Below are 13,084 nucleotides of genomic sequence, written 5' to 3'. Positions count from 1 at the left end.
GTCACTTAAAATCAATTTACCAAACCTAAAGTATGGTAGTTAAGTTAATTTTTTTAAAATTTATTCTTATCAAATCATCATCTTTAAAAAATATTTTTTTCTCTCATATATAATTTTTTACTCTAGTTTTGACTATCAATTCTTATATAAGTCCAGAGGAAGTATGTCCTAAATTTTTTAATATTATATAAATATTTTTTATATTTTTTAAAACAAAAATATTAAATTGCAAAGAAAAATTGTTAAAATTATATATTTGAAAAAAGAGTAAAATATTTTTGGAAGACCCCATCATCCCGGATGGTGGCTGGCTTCGCGGGTGGAGCCAGATTCTATTAACTATTGCCATATAAATTCCACGTCATTGGAAGCTAATCTCATCGCATCCAATGGCGCCCCTCTTCTAATTGTCTTGTCCAAACCCACGGTGATACCCCATCAGGAGGCCATCGTTTGACACTGTTGCGTGTGTTTGTTTACACTGTACAGTGAGAATTAATCGTCTTCAATACATGAGCGGGCGGCATTACAAACCCGAAGCTGTAGATGCCAACGGGATCGCAGCTTTTGGATTTTGGCACCACACGAGAAGAAGAAAAGTGCACCAATATTTTCAGGTGTGTATAGCATTTATTCATAATGCTCTCATAATCATTAACTCTACTTTATTTATTAACTTATTGTTTCTCAAATTTCTTCCATTTTCTTCTTTGTCTAGATTTCCACACTGTTCATGGTTTTCCTCTGCCTGGACTTGATCCGAATTTGACCCGAACTTTCAGGTTAGTTTTTTGGTTATTCACTTTAACTTCTTCTGTGAAGTCCCTCTGAGTTACTAACTTGAGATGTCTGCTGCCTCTGCTTTGAAGGCCGGAAATTTATCGTCTTGGTGGTGTGCAACTTCCAACCATGATTAAGGTTTGGCTTGTGATGTTAATGGTCCTCTCTAATTGGCTTTCTTCGTCTGGGGCTGGCGTGAATAGTTCAGCAATACCCGAATTTGTAAATATTGGAGGACTCTTCTCTTTCAATAGCACCGTTGGTAAAATTGTAAAAATAGCTATTGAAGCAGCGGTTGCAGATATAAATTCCGATCCTTCCATTCTCGGAAAAACTGATCTGAGGCTCTCAATGCAAGAGGACTCCAAATACAGAGGTTTTCTCAGCATTTCTGAAGGTAGGTCCTTTGCAACATCCTCATCTTCTTGCTCATATTTTCACTTGAAGTTATTTCAACTCTTGCGGATTATAGTTCTTTGTACTTTAACTAAATTACCAAAGCGTAACAGTCTTGCGGCTCATGGCAAGACACACTGTGGCTATAATTGGTCCCCAGACATCTGTAACAGCTCATGTCATAGCTCATGTTGCCAACGAGCTCCAAGTTCCGCTTCTATCATTTTCAGCTACAGACCCTACACTCTCTTCACTTCAATTCCCATTCTTTGTTAGAACTGCTCCTAGCGATATTTATCAGATGACTGCAATTGCTGAGCTTATAGACTTCTATGGGTGGAGAGAGGTTATTGCAATTTATGTTGATGATGACCATGGGAGGAATGGAATTGGTTCTTTAGGGGATAAGCTTGCAGAGAAACGTTGTAAAATCTCATATAAAGCACCGATAAGCTCTGAAGCAACTAAGGAGGAGATTACTGATGTGCTTGTTCAGGTGGCTCTTGCTGAATCTCGGGTTATAGTTCTTCACGCTACTTCTGTTTGGGGCCCCAAGGTGTTTAATTTGGCAAAATATCTTGGGATGATGGGATCTGGCTATGTCTGGATAGCCACTAACTTTCTCACTACTATTCTGGACTCTGAGAATCACATCCCCTCAGATCAAACAGATGAAATTCAAGGAGTTCTTACACTGCGTGTGCACACATCTGATTCAGAGCTAAAGAGAAATTTCTTTTCTAGGTGGAAAAATCTGACTCGTGGAATGACTGCCGATGGTCCACTCGGATTGAACACTTTTGGCCTCTATGCATATGATACTGTTTATATGCTTGCTCATGCACTTGATACATTTTTCAAACAAGGGAACCGAATCACGTTCTCATATGACCCGAAGCTATCTGAACTACGTGGAGACAACTTGCATCTTGATGAGGTGAACATCTTCGATCAAGGAAATCTGTTGCGTACCAATGTTTATGGGGTTAAAATGACTGGAGTAACAGGTCATATTAAGTATGCATCTGATGGAAATCTTATGAATCCATCATATGAAATCATCAATGTGATAGGAACAGGTGCAAGGAGGATCGGTTACTGGTCTAATCACTCTGGATTATCTGTTGATCCTCCGGAAGTACTTTATTCAAAGCCAGCCAATCATTCCAGTGTGAATCAAAAGCTACTCCCCGTTATTTGGCCTGGAGAAACAACCCAGAAGCCTCGTGGTTGGGTTTTTCCAAACAATGGAAGGCACCTAAGAATTGGAGTACCAAGAAGGGTTAGTTACCGAGCGTTTATCTCACAAATACAAGGCACTGACATGTTCAAGGGATTCTGCATTGATGTATTCCTTGCTGCAGTGAACTTACTGCCCTATGCTGTTCCCTATAAGTTTATTCCATTTGGGGATGGTCAGAGCAATCCTAATAAGACTGACCTTGTTCGTATGATCACAGCTGGCGTAAGTATCCAAATATACTTGTCTGTGGAGTTTGAGCCTTTTGAAAGATTCTCCTGTGAGACTGACTACTTTTCCTCTTCCCTTACAGGTCTTTGATGCTGCAGTAGGTGACATTACAATTACAACAGTAAGAACAAGGATGGTGGATTTTACTCAGCCGTATATCGAGTCTGGTCTAGTAGTAGTAGCACCTGTTAAGAAGGTAGAATCCAATGCGTGGGCTTTCCTGAGGCCATTTACACCAATGATGTGGTGTGTCACTGCAATCTTCTTCTTAGCGGTGGGAGCTGTTGTTTGGATATTGGAGCATAGGCTGAATGATGATTTTCGAGGACCTCCCAAAAAGCAAGTTGTGACAATTTTGTGGTGAGGAAATATGAGTTATTTCTCCCTCAATCCTTGAAAAACCATATCTGAAATTTTTTTGATGCATAGAATAATATTACGTTGCAAACTGTACCTTTTGATTCTGTTAAGCACAAGATACATCTTTAACTCCGATTTATGTTGTGTTTGGCAGGTTTAGCTTTTCAACTATGTTCTTTGCTCACAGTAAGTGCTGGATCTTTGTCCTTTGCAACAGCCATGCTCTAGACAATATCTGTTTGGTTTGATAACTTTTTTTTTTTGGCCACCACTGTTTTGATTTAACAAGTTACTCTTCTATTTACTATGTAGGGGAAAATACAGTGAGCACACTTGGTCGCTTCGTGCTACTTATATGGCTATTTGTGGTTCTTATAATTAATTCAAGTTACACAGCAAGTCTGACCTCAATCCTTACAGTACAACAGCTTTCTTCCCCAATTAAAGGCATTGAAAGTTTAGTAAACAGCAAAGAACCTGTTGGCTACTCACAGGGTTCTTTCAGTCGAGATTACTTAGTTGAGGAAGTTGGTATTCATGAATCAAGACTAGTTCCTCTGAAAAATGGAGATGAGACTGCTAAAGCATTGAAAAGTGGTCCCAAAAATGGTGGTGTTGCTGCATATGTCGATGAGCGTGCTTATGTTGAACTCTTCCTTTCAAGCCGGTGTGATTTTACCATTGTAGGTCACGAGTTCTCCAGAGATGGTTGGGGATTTGTGAGTACCTATCCTTACACTAATGGTTTTCTTGTTCCTTTCTGCTTCTTAAGATGCGCTATTTACTCAAAACTTGCCGTTATACTTCTCAAGACGACTATTCTTTGGTTCTTGCTTTGTTCTGCAGTTCATATTGTCTATAGCACTCATTCTCAATAGAATCAGAGGGCAATCCATTCATGAGATACAAGTTTACGTAGCTCCTATTATTACAACTGACATACGGAACCCTCTATTCTAATGAGCTTTAAACAAGTAAAAACCAAAAAATACAGTACTAATGGGGCCTGAAAATACTATCGTTGAATGATGAAATTGGAGTACAAGGAAGATTTTGAATCAAGTAACCATATCTCCCTCGCACACCCATAAACAACAACATAAACCATAAACCATTCACTAGCACACGCTAAAACTGAAGGATAAAATAGTGAAGAAAGAAGAAAGATGATCTTCCTCCACCCCAACTTGGCATTTGAAGGCTAGAACTCTCCTCACACTCTCAATATTCAAAAGACTCCAGGCCCCTTTCTCTAGGCAGAGGGAAAGATTTCAAGACCCAAAAGGTTACAATATACTAAGCTACTCCTAGCTGCACCTAATCCCTATTTGTACACCACTTTTTCCCCTATGGCTAGGAGCCTTTGAGTAATTCTCTTATCCACTGGAAGATGATTCTTTAGTCCATTGGATTTGCTCTTTCCTATACCATTTCCCTTCCCATAGATTATGCTATAGGCCCTAGGAAATGATATATAAATCTTTTCTAGTTCTGCAGCTCTATCATATTACAAGTCGCAAAGACACTTTGATTCAAGGAGAAGCTTGATTTCGAACTCTGTCCCATGCTTTGTTTTGTTTTTTTAATGGATAGATCATTGAATTGGTAGAGGTGCTGATTCATGATTTAAAGGCTAGATTGTGGTTGAGTTGTAGATGAATCATTAGTAATTATATAGATATATATTACTTATTTTATTCATTAAAATTTTAATATAACAAAAATAGTATCCATTATAAATATTTGATTACTAATTTCAGATTTCCTGAGATGTTTGAGAAGTTATTTTTGTATTGAAAAATGAAAAAATTTAGGGATTAAAAGAAATGGTTAAAGTAAAGGCTTTGTGTTCCTTTTATACTCTTCAAATCTCTCTGTTTCAACTCACTTGTACATTTATTCCTTTTGTTCTCTGTTCCACCCCTTCAGGCATTTCCAAGAGACTCTCCTTTAGCAGTTGACCTATCAACAGCTATTCTGGAACTGGCAGAGAATGGAGATCTTCAAAGAATCCATGACAAATGGCTCTTGAATAGTGCGTGCTTAGCTCAAGGCGCAAAGCTTGAAGTGGACAGACTTGACCTCAAAGCCTTCTGGGGTCTCTATCTGATGTGTGGACTCGCTTGCTTGCTTGCTCTTCTCATCTATTTCATACAGATGATGAGACAATACACCAAACACTATTCTGACGAACTCGAGTCTTCCGGCAGGAGCTCCATGTCCTGGCACCTCCGGACTTTCCTGACATTTGCGGACGAGAAAGAGGAGGAAATTAAGGACCGGTCCAAGCGCAGGCAAATGGAAAGGATCTCATACAGAAGCAATAGCACTGAGGGTGGATCAATGTCATCACCGACCATATACTCCAACAAAGGATATGCTCAATCCTCTTCAAACAAAAGCATTGATTGTAGTTATGACGCCTGATCATCTCCTGCTTACTTCCACAACACGTTATTATCGCTTGTCCGAGAGAGAAGAGATACAGATAAATATAGGTTTCATTGTTGTCTCTATCTTTCTCTTCACTTTACTCGGATAGCATTTTCCACCTCTTAGATAGATAGATAGTTAGATATACATGCATGCATGTATATGTAACCGTTATAAAGAAAGAAACATAGGAGAGGAGGGGCTAGGTGAGTTTTCAATTTTTTTCCTATTCATGGTTCTATGTAGAATGTATGTAGAACGATGAAGTGAAATGTTAATGACGGTACACCTATGTTCTCAGTAGATGTTGTATCATGTCATTTTGTATGAAATATTTTTTTTCCCCCTTGTAAAATCCACCATGGCACCTGCGTCTATCTGATTTGTTTTTGAAGCAGTTTCATCTTTCCAGCATTAATTAACATTCTTGCTTAAATAAATTTACCAGATCAAATTGTTGCCTCTAATTATTCATTCCATCGTGGCAGATGAGTATTGTCCATTAACTATCTGAAAATATAATTAAGAAAAACCTTATATCTTCATGATATAACCTTTTACCCATCCAATAATGTTTTTTTTTTTTTTTCAGTTGGTTTAGTGAATATGAATGACTAAATTACTCCAATGAGAGGAAAAAAATTGAGGAAATATTCTGGCACAGAACGCTAGTTATAATTTTTATATAACATGATGCGTGCAGATGATGATAATAATAAATTAATAATAGAATAAAAATAATCAACAGTTAAGTGGGTTTACAATTTTTTTGGTGAACAGTTAACAATTTTTTTAATTAACAAATAGCTTTTTTTTTTTTTTTTAGTCTTCACCTTTTCATCTCTATTCACCACTTCGCTGCCAACTGAAACGCTTGTACCACTTGCACTTGGAAACTTCCTTCGTTGAAAATTAGCACTCAGTTGATTGATGTGGTTTGCTTATCCGTCAATCGTGGCTGCTAATCAAACCGCCATCTCCGTTTAATCATCTGGCTGGTTTCTCTGTGATCCACCCTACTCTGGGCCCGACCGTTCTAGTTCAGGTGCATTCTCTATTCTGCGCCAGAGACTCACGCTTTCGCAAGTTTTGTTTTGTTTGTTTTTAATTTACTTTTATTCTTCTTTGAATGTCGTCCTTCCAAACTCAATCACCGGATTTTTAATTCCTTATTGGTGTTTCTTTCCCCTTTATTTAATTCAGTTTTTCTTCTTGATTTCCAAAAGCAGGTTTCGTTTGTGATCTTGACTTTCATTGTCCATGTATGAGGATCATGATTTTAACATATATTTGTTTTATTTTTTAAGTAAGTATGCGAGAGGATTCATTTAGGAGATGCAACTGTCTGAATTTTCATGATTAGTTCGATCTTAATTTGTGTCCGATTATATGGTTGCTTTGGGAGGAAAACTCTTGCTGCTGGACGAGATAAAGTTCTTCAAACATGTTTAGATTTTGAAACTTCAAAACCACGGAGTTCGATTGCTGTTTTCGGTATTCTTATATATATATATATATATATATATATATATATTTTTTTTTTTGTCAAAACTATTCTTATTTAAGTTGGTAGCAAGAAATTTTCTTTTTATTCACTTATGGTAATGATATCTGTCATAATTTTCTTTGATTTTTCTCCCTTCCTTTCCTAGGCCTTACTTTGATCCCGCTAATTGGGATTGGAACTGAAAATGGCTAGGATCAAGCCTCAAGCTCTGCTACAGCAAAGCAAGAGAAAGAAGGGGCCCTCCCGAATATGTGCATCAACTGTTACATTTTACTGCTTAATTCTTGTCTTGATAGTGTTTTTGCTGTTTATGACGTACGGACATTGGTTTCCCAGGTTAGTTAAATATTTTCTGTTCTACATATGAAGGCAAATTCAGAGTGAGAAAAGATTTGCAACTACGTCACGATATAATAACATCATTTCATAAAAATCATTGGTGGAACTGGAACTCTAACTTTTGTGAGATTATAATGTCACTTTTTAAAATTGTATGCTTCATCTGGGTTTTTCCCCTTGCTGGGAATGCACGTTGGTTCTTCCATTTTGCATCAGATTTGTTGATTGATGAACGTTATCAAGGCGTGTGTATGTTGAATAAGCATTGGTAATATATGGGTTATGGGATGTCTGCTATAGTATATGATGATGATTATTGATTTTTGACAGGACATGCCTCGTTTTCTTATATAAGTTTGGGCTTGGGAAGAGCATCGTCTGTTCCTAACAATTTATTTTCTTGCCTGCGTTCAGGTCAAGATTTCGATCAGAGAATCAAATGGTAGTCTCTAAGGTAAAACCTACGACTCATTAGTCATTCTGCAGAGCTTTCAAGATTTTCTGTTTCTCTTATATTTGTTTTATTAGACATCTCATAGTACCCTTGCCATGTCTCTTATCCATTCTTCATCAATATGTGCAATGTATAAACTGTGTGTGTTTTGCCTGTGGAGATAAGGTGCCATAAAGGCCAAGGGTCTTTGTATTTGTCCATAACTTTGGCTTTGGCTTTGACTTTTCTACTGTCCTGTTGTTTCTGAAGGCTGAAAATACTCTTGTGGACTCAAAAAAATCTGAGCTGCCTGGATATGCTGTAAGTTTTCTTCACCAGGCTGCATTTCTTCTTTGCTTTTGCAAATCATTTAGAATTATTTTTTCATGCAAGACACTCAAAATGTTAGTTCATTGAAATTATTATATGAAATTAACGTGCTTAATCTTTTCTATTGTGTATTGTTATAGGTTTTAAATACTTCTAAAGGCTCTATAATAATAGAACTTTACAAGGAAACTTCCCCTGAAGTTGTTGATGAATTCATTGACTTATGGTAAGTTCAAGGCTTCCCATTTCTGTGGTCTGTACTTTGTATAAGATTTAATTTTAGAATTTCTTACTGTTTTTGGTCTTGTTACTTGAAAACTTTTACCTTTGCCTTATTTTGTTGCTGGAGTAGGGGAGATGTTAGGTTTGGGTTATGAAGGTAACGTAGAGAAGGGCAACAAAAATTTCATGTTAATAAACTGATTGGAGTCTTAAGTTTCACTTACACCACCTCATTTTTGTCCTTTGTAGTGCCATTAATATATGCTGAGTGAATATATTCTGCATTTAGAGCACATAAGACCTTATATTTCTATGCTATTTTAATTGGGTTAAAGGGCAAAAATGTCTTGAACCTTTGTCGCGAGAGGCACCTGCTATCCTAATATTTTTTGGAGTAATGTTGTTCCAAAACTTTCCAAAAGAGTGTAATTTTGCCTTGCCATCAATATTGACCATTAGTTTGACTTTACTACTAGGTTTGTAGTCACGTGGCATTAAAAAAAAAAATTCCACCTAAGCATTATTTCTTCTGCTCTCTCTTCTTCATAGATGATCTCACTGTACTCTACATTGCTCTGGCATCCTACTCCTGCTTCTTGATCTGGAAATTCTTTGACCACCAAAAAGACCAAGAATGCTATACCCTTGACTTCCAATGCTACAAACCCACCGACAATCGAAAGCGAGACCGAGTTTTGCAGGAGGGTTATCAAGCAAACCAAAAACCTCGACCTCAGCGAGTACAAGTTCCTCCTCAAAGCCATCGTCAGCTTTGGCATCGGCGAGCAAACCTACGCCATGAGAAATGTCTTCTCTAGTGATGAAGCCTCTCCCACCCTCAACGACAGCATCTTGGAGATGGAGGAGTTCTTCCAAACAGCATTGCCAAACATCTTGCCAGGTCAGCCAAGCTGTAGCACTAGCCTCGTTTCACTCGATATTAAGGTTTACAACCTCATGGGCATAGGCTGCAGTGCTTGCCTCATTTCGCTCAACATTATCAGACTCAAAAGAACAAGTATGTGCTCTTGGTCACTTCAGAGTCTTTAAGCCAAAATTTATTAAGGTGCAGACGCCTTGGTGGCAGCAGTGTGGAAGGCTGTTTTGATGAGTTCGTTAACGTCAGTGGTGTTGCTTGCTTTTGAAAGGCTGTGCTTCCAGGTTTCTTTGTACTGGGCTGAGCTGCAAAGCATTTCCACGTCCTTTTGACTCACCGAAATCTGTTTCTTCTCAGCACTATGATCCACAATGGAGTCGTTGACAGCATCATCTGCTTCATTTGTTACTCCTTTGACTGCTTGACTCCCACATCTCCAAGAGTGAAATGGTGGTGGAATTGGGAATTTTTTTTTTTAAATGCCACATGGCTGCCAACATGGAATTGAAGTCAAATTAACGGTCAAAATACTAATGGTAGGGCAAAATTACACTCTTTTTGAAAGTTCTAGGGTAGCATTGCTCCAAACAAAATGTTTCGGATACCAGGCACCTCTCGCAAAAAAGTTCCATCCCTTGTAACCCGTTTTAATTTGTAATTAAGTTGTGGCAACAATTTGTAATTAAGTTTAATCATATATGATTGAAAGTGTAACAGAAAATTTTTTGTACTGGATGGGAAAGTTCCCTTTTTGAACATTCTCTCTCTATATTGGAGTCGTTGACAGCATCATCTGCTTCATTTGTTACTCCTTTGACTGCTTGACTCCCACATCTCCAAGAGTGAAATGGTGGTGGAATTGGGAATTTTTTTTTTTTTTAAATGCCACATGGCTGCCAACATGGAATTGAAGTCAAATTAACGGTCAAAATACTAATGGTAGGGCAAAATTACACTCTTTTTGAAAGTTCTAGGGTAGCATTGCTCCAAAAAAAATGTTTCGGATACCAGTCACCTCTCGCAAAAAAGTTCCATCCCTTTAACCCCCGTTTTAATTTGTAATTAAGTTGTTGGCCAACAATTTGTAATTAAGTTTAATACATATATGATATGAATAGTAACAGAAAATAAAATTTTGGGTGGATACTTGGATGGGAAAGTTCCCTTTCTGAAGCATTCTCTCATCTATATTGGCTTTTTTATTTTTTGTTTTTATTGGTAATCCTCCCATTCGTTCAAAATATCTTTAAATTTGATAATGCCAATTATTCTTGGAATTTCCACTTTTTCCATAAAATTGCATGATAGAGAAAGGAGTGGGCTTCAGTCCCTTAAACTTTAGTCAAGTTTGTTCCACTTTCTTCTGGTCCTTATACAAGAGTCTACAATCTTGATTCATTTGTCATTTTCTTGTTCCAAATCTTAATTTCAGTTACTAGGGAAAGGTTTCTTCTTGACAAGCCTGCTCGTAAATCTAACACTTCTGGTAAAGTCAGATCATTTTTTTTTTTGACGACTTTACCAAATGGGATTAACTCAAATGAAATACATGTAGGTTTCCTGTCTACATTTATCTCTTTCTCTTGACAAGTGTGCTGTATAGATGTAGTTTAGAAGCTTCAACTCATTTATTTTTCCATTGTTGAGCTAGGGATTTCTCTTGAGTAACTTGTTATTTTTGGCAAGAGTTAGACATGTCCCGGTAGTTTCAAACAGTGTCTTCCGATCAGGTTCAAAGGATTTGTATGAAGTAAGAGCAAAACTTCATGCTGTTGTGGAGTCTGTGGGATTCTATGGTTTGTCTAACTATAGAGGAATGCCTGCATCTTCCAGATTCCCCTCACGTGAGTTATGGAATAGAACTGTGTTTATGAGTTGTCTTTGGTACTTCATAAATGACTATTTAGAAGGAGTTGCAACTTGCAATATTGTATATGCATAGTTATTTGGATAGCTCTTCTACAATTAAAAGTTGTATAGGGCTTTGATTGCTTGTTTTGTTTAGAGATTTAATCTTCTGCTGGGCTTATTGCTTCTGGACCTGCTATTATAAAAATTTACAAGTGAAGGAACTAGAAGGGAAGGATGGAGTTCACGTCTGGCTGATAAGCCAACTAAAGCTGCTGATATGCTTGTTTTTCCCCTTTTTTTTGGGGGGGGGTGGTTGGGGGAATGACGGTCTAATCATGGGAGTTCTTTCATTTATGATTGCAACTTTGCATGATTTACATTATGAAATTTCTTTTATGTAACTTGCTTTTGATTTTAATGTAAGCTACACTGGTTTTGCAGCCAAAAAGGGCGGTTCAAGGGAATGCCTTTCATCATGTAATCAAGCACTTTGTGATTCAAGCAGGGGAAAACCAAGGGAAAGGACCTGCCATTGATTGGAGTGTGAGAGGGAAGCACACTACAAGGTGCCTTTTCTTTTGGTCTTAGAATTTGATGTTTCTGATATACCATTCACCTGTTGACGATTTATTGATCAATTTCTATATTAAATAAATGTTTTGACTTTTGGCTAGTGTGAAGCACGAAGCATTTATGCTTGGAACTTCTATGGAAAACACACAAACAAGGATTTGATCTGTTCATCACAACTGCACCCATACCAGACCTAAATGAGAAGCTTATTGTGTTTGGGCGGGTCATCAAGGGGAGGATGTTGTTCAGGTGAATGGACTGGTTTTTATCCCATTATATGTTTGAGTTCATTTATTTTCTTTGTACTTTGTTTACTTCATTTGTCATTTTCCTACGAAGTTGAGAAATCGTTTCCTGCACATCTTGTTTGATTTGTCATGTGGGAGTTCTTGTGCTTAGTCATTTGTTTTTTGCAACAGAACAATCGAATTCAAATATCTCGATGAGTCTCATGAATAGTTGTTTTATGATCTATAAATGTGTACAAGATTGGCTATGGAATCTGTGATTACGATTGATGTTGAATTTAAATTTGACATGATTTTCTTTCAGATGGATACGGATGAACATTACCAACCAAAATTTCCGATTAAAATACTTGACGTGACACTTCAACAGAATATCTGAGGAATTCCCTACATGAGCACTGCATCTCTTGTTTGCTGATTACATGTTAACTGCCAGTTTGCATACGAGCCTTTTCGGCACGGGTTGGGATTCTCTAGGACTTCCCCTTCTGCTAACAAATGAACTTCTTGAGCTCTTGTGCTGTTTTGACCATGGCATGTTCTTTGAATCTTTAGCCGCCGGGCAAGGCGGCAGGGTGGCGGATTGTTCGGTGCTATGCTTGGCAGTGACGCTGAGGTTTTTGGCCGTTTGCAGTCACGTATCTTGTTATTTGTTTCTTTTTTTTTTTTTGTTTTTTTTTTTTCTTTTTTTTATTTTTAAGAAAAAACGTATCTCGTTATTTCTGTTGATGGCATTTTAGTGGTAGTGTAGTTATAGCGGTTTTGATCTATAACATACTCTTTATTACCTCCCTTGTGCTGGTTTGAATTTTATACACCGTAAAAGTATATTTAAAAAATTTAATTATTTGTTAGATTTAATAAAAGCATATTTCAAATGTGATTTGAATGTATTTTTAAGAGTTATCCAAATGAATACTATGTTTTTCTCCCCATGAAACGCGCCGATTACAAAATATAATAATCAATCTTTAACAATTTTTTTATCTTCCTAATATGTCTTTAATTTATTTTAATAAATTAATATTACATTGAACATTTAAATAATTACTGCATTGAATATTAGCAAAACATTTTTAATTATTTCATAATTATTTCATTAATTAACTTTTAAACATTAACAAAACATTTAAATATTAAACAATTAAATTTAATTTTTTAAAATAATAATAATTAGTATAAAAAATAGTTATTTAAAATTAACAATATTTGAGTTGGAGAATCGAAAAATAATTTATTAAATTAACGAATTAAATTAAAATTT

The 13,084-nt window shown here is 36.8% G+C and overlaps 1 protein-coding gene and 1 pseudogene across 1 annotated transcript; both read left to right on the top strand.

Moving 5' to 3' along the window:
- Positions 1–412: 412 nt before the first annotated feature.
- On the top strand, positions 413–5,743 carry LOC129311440 (glutamate receptor 3.6-like). The gene is made up of 8 exons (XM_054953771.1): positions 413–617; positions 719–782; positions 870–1,177; positions 1,290–2,641; positions 2,730–3,007; positions 3,162–3,193; positions 3,320–3,726; positions 4,937–5,743. Exons 3-8 carry the CDS (start codon positions 910–912, stop codon positions 5,432–5,434), a joined length of 2,835 nt encoding a protein of 944 aa, XP_054809746.1. The 5' UTR covers positions 413–617; positions 719–782; positions 870–909; the 3' UTR covers positions 5,435–5,743.
- A 544-nt stretch (positions 5,744–6,287) lies between these two features.
- Positions 6,288–12,509, top strand: LOC129311675 (peptidyl-prolyl cis-trans isomerase CYP21-4-like; annotated as a pseudogene).
- The last annotated feature ends 575 nt before the right edge of the window (positions 12,510–13,084 follow it).

Source organism: Prosopis cineraria, unplaced genomic scaffold, assembly GCF_029017545.1.
Source record: "Prosopis cineraria cultivar Desert tree isolate PC_DT_omini unplaced genomic scaffold, ASM2901754v1 PC5, whole genome shotgun sequence".
Classification (NCBI taxonomy): Eukaryota; Viridiplantae; Streptophyta; class Magnoliopsida; order Fabales; family Fabaceae; genus Prosopis; species Prosopis cineraria.
This window is presented reverse-complemented; position numbering and strand designations above follow the sequence as displayed.

Excerpts from the sequence above, each read along its gene's own strand:
- LOC129311440 (XM_054953771.1), top strand. The coding sequence starts at position 910 with ATGATTAAGGTTTGGCTTGTGATGTTAATGGTCCTCTCTAATTGGCTT. Across the intron at positions 1,178-1,289 it reads TTTTCTCAGCATTTCTGAAG|TCTTGCGGCTCATGGCAAGA; the intron begins GTAGGTCCTTTG and ends AAAGCGTAACAG. Across the intron at positions 3,727-4,936 it reads CCAGAGATGGTTGGGGATTT|GCATTTCCAAGAGACTCTCC; the intron begins GTGAGTACCTAT and ends CCACCCCTTCAG.